The 1,538-nt window shown below is 48.1% G+C and overlaps 1 protein-coding gene across 1 annotated transcript; it reads right to left on the bottom strand.

Moving 5' to 3' along the window:
- Positions 1 to 61: 61 nt before the first annotated feature.
- Positions 62 to 818, bottom strand: Pmar_PMAR023494 (conserved hypothetical protein; the record flags this gene model as incomplete). The annotated part of the gene is made up of 2 exons (XM_002779498.1): positions 62 to 569; positions 615 to 818. Coding segments are annotated over 2 exons (712 nt in total), but the record flags the coding sequence as incomplete, so codon positions are not given.
- Between the last annotated feature and the right edge of the window lie 720 nt (positions 819 to 1,538).

Genomic DNA, 1,538 nt, shown 5'->3' with positions numbered 1-1,538 from the left:
TTGTGAATGTATAGTCCTCTGCTGAAGGCCGCATTGTCGTCGAAAGCGAGCTTTGCATCACATACCATAATTCTCCCATCTTCTAGCTCAGCCAACGGGTTGACTTCCAACATAGTGCAATCGGCTCCGACGAAAGTCCTGTAGAGGCCCTTCAGAGTCGCCATTGCAGAGGGGTCACCATTAAAACCCAAATGTTCGACAGCCTCCTCAGCTTGACGAGTAGTGAGGCCAGTAGTGACATCAATTGGGATTTTAGTGACAGCATCTGGGTGCTCTATAGCGACCTCCTCGATGCTCATACCACCGTGCTTGGACATTACCATCACCGGTCCACCAAGCCCTCGGTCCAACATAATAGCAAAATATTTTTCCGCGACTATCGGCAACTTCTCACAGAGAAGGACTCCTTTACATGTTCTACCACTAAGACCAGTCTGCCTAGTAACGAGTGATTTGTTGAGCATTTGCTCAGCCACGATTCGAGCCTCTGAGGGGGAGCTCGCAATATGAACACCGCCTTGAAAACCGTTCTCTTTAAAGTGACCTCTACCGCGACCACCACCGAGGACCTGAAGCCTTGATCATTCCTTGCATTTAGTGACATCACTTCTCACCTGAGCTTTGACAACAACATCGCCACCGCCGAGCCTTCTGGCATAGTCTTCGACCTCATTACTGTTCCTAGCGTAAAAACACTTTGGTACAGCATCGACGTGAAATTGATGATGTAAAAGGTTCATAGATTGATACTCGTGGAAGTGCAAATGGCGAACAAATACACCAGGAGGAGCAAAGACAGGACGGAGAGAAGAAAGCATTGGAGTATAACTAATTCTGAACAACATGGTATGTTACGGTGGTGTGCGAGTAGTACCGCAATTTTTCAAATGTCGGCGCAAATCGTAAGATTAGCGCTCGCCCACAAGCAAATTTACCACGCAAGGACCGTTCACAGTGATCAAATCCCCACTGTGAATTCTCCCAATATTAGGACCACTACAACGTCTCCTCAGTTTTATGCTCTGTTGTTTGCATACTACCCTGGCCTTCTCGAATTCAACCTCAAGCTTTTTTCGTTCACTCAGAAGTGATCACAGCATACACAGAGACATTGAACAACCTCATAGGCAGCCTCAACAGGCTTTAGTGGTTGACTCACCATCATTTTTGTAACCAATTTTCATAAGTTTCCTATTTTTCCTCCAATGTCAGCAGATCTCGTTATTGTTGAATATGAAGATGTCACCTGTCCCGAAGCCGACCTAAGCGAGGCTGTCTACAAGGCCTTCGGACCGGACGGTATTGGTGCGATTGGCATTAGGGGAGTTCCCCACTGGGAGGAGCTTTGGCGCTCCGTCTTACCCCTATCTCACAAGTTGGCGACTCTACCTCCGTCGAAGCTCCAAGCCTTAGAACATGAACCTAGTATGTACAATGTGGGATGGTCCCACGGCAAGGAGAAACTCGGTGATAAGCCTGATCTCGCTAAGGGCAGCTTCTACTTCAACCCCCTCACCGACGATCCTCTGCCAGAGCTG

This window comes from Perkinsus marinus, assembly GCF_000006405.1.
Source record: "Perkinsus marinus ATCC 50983 genomic scaffold scf_1104296946948, whole genome shotgun sequence".
Classification (NCBI taxonomy): domain Eukaryota; phylum Perkinsozoa; order Perkinsida; family Perkinsidae; genus Perkinsus; species Perkinsus marinus.
Note: the sequence above shows the minus strand (reverse complement) of the source record. Positions and strands in the feature narration are given on the sequence as shown.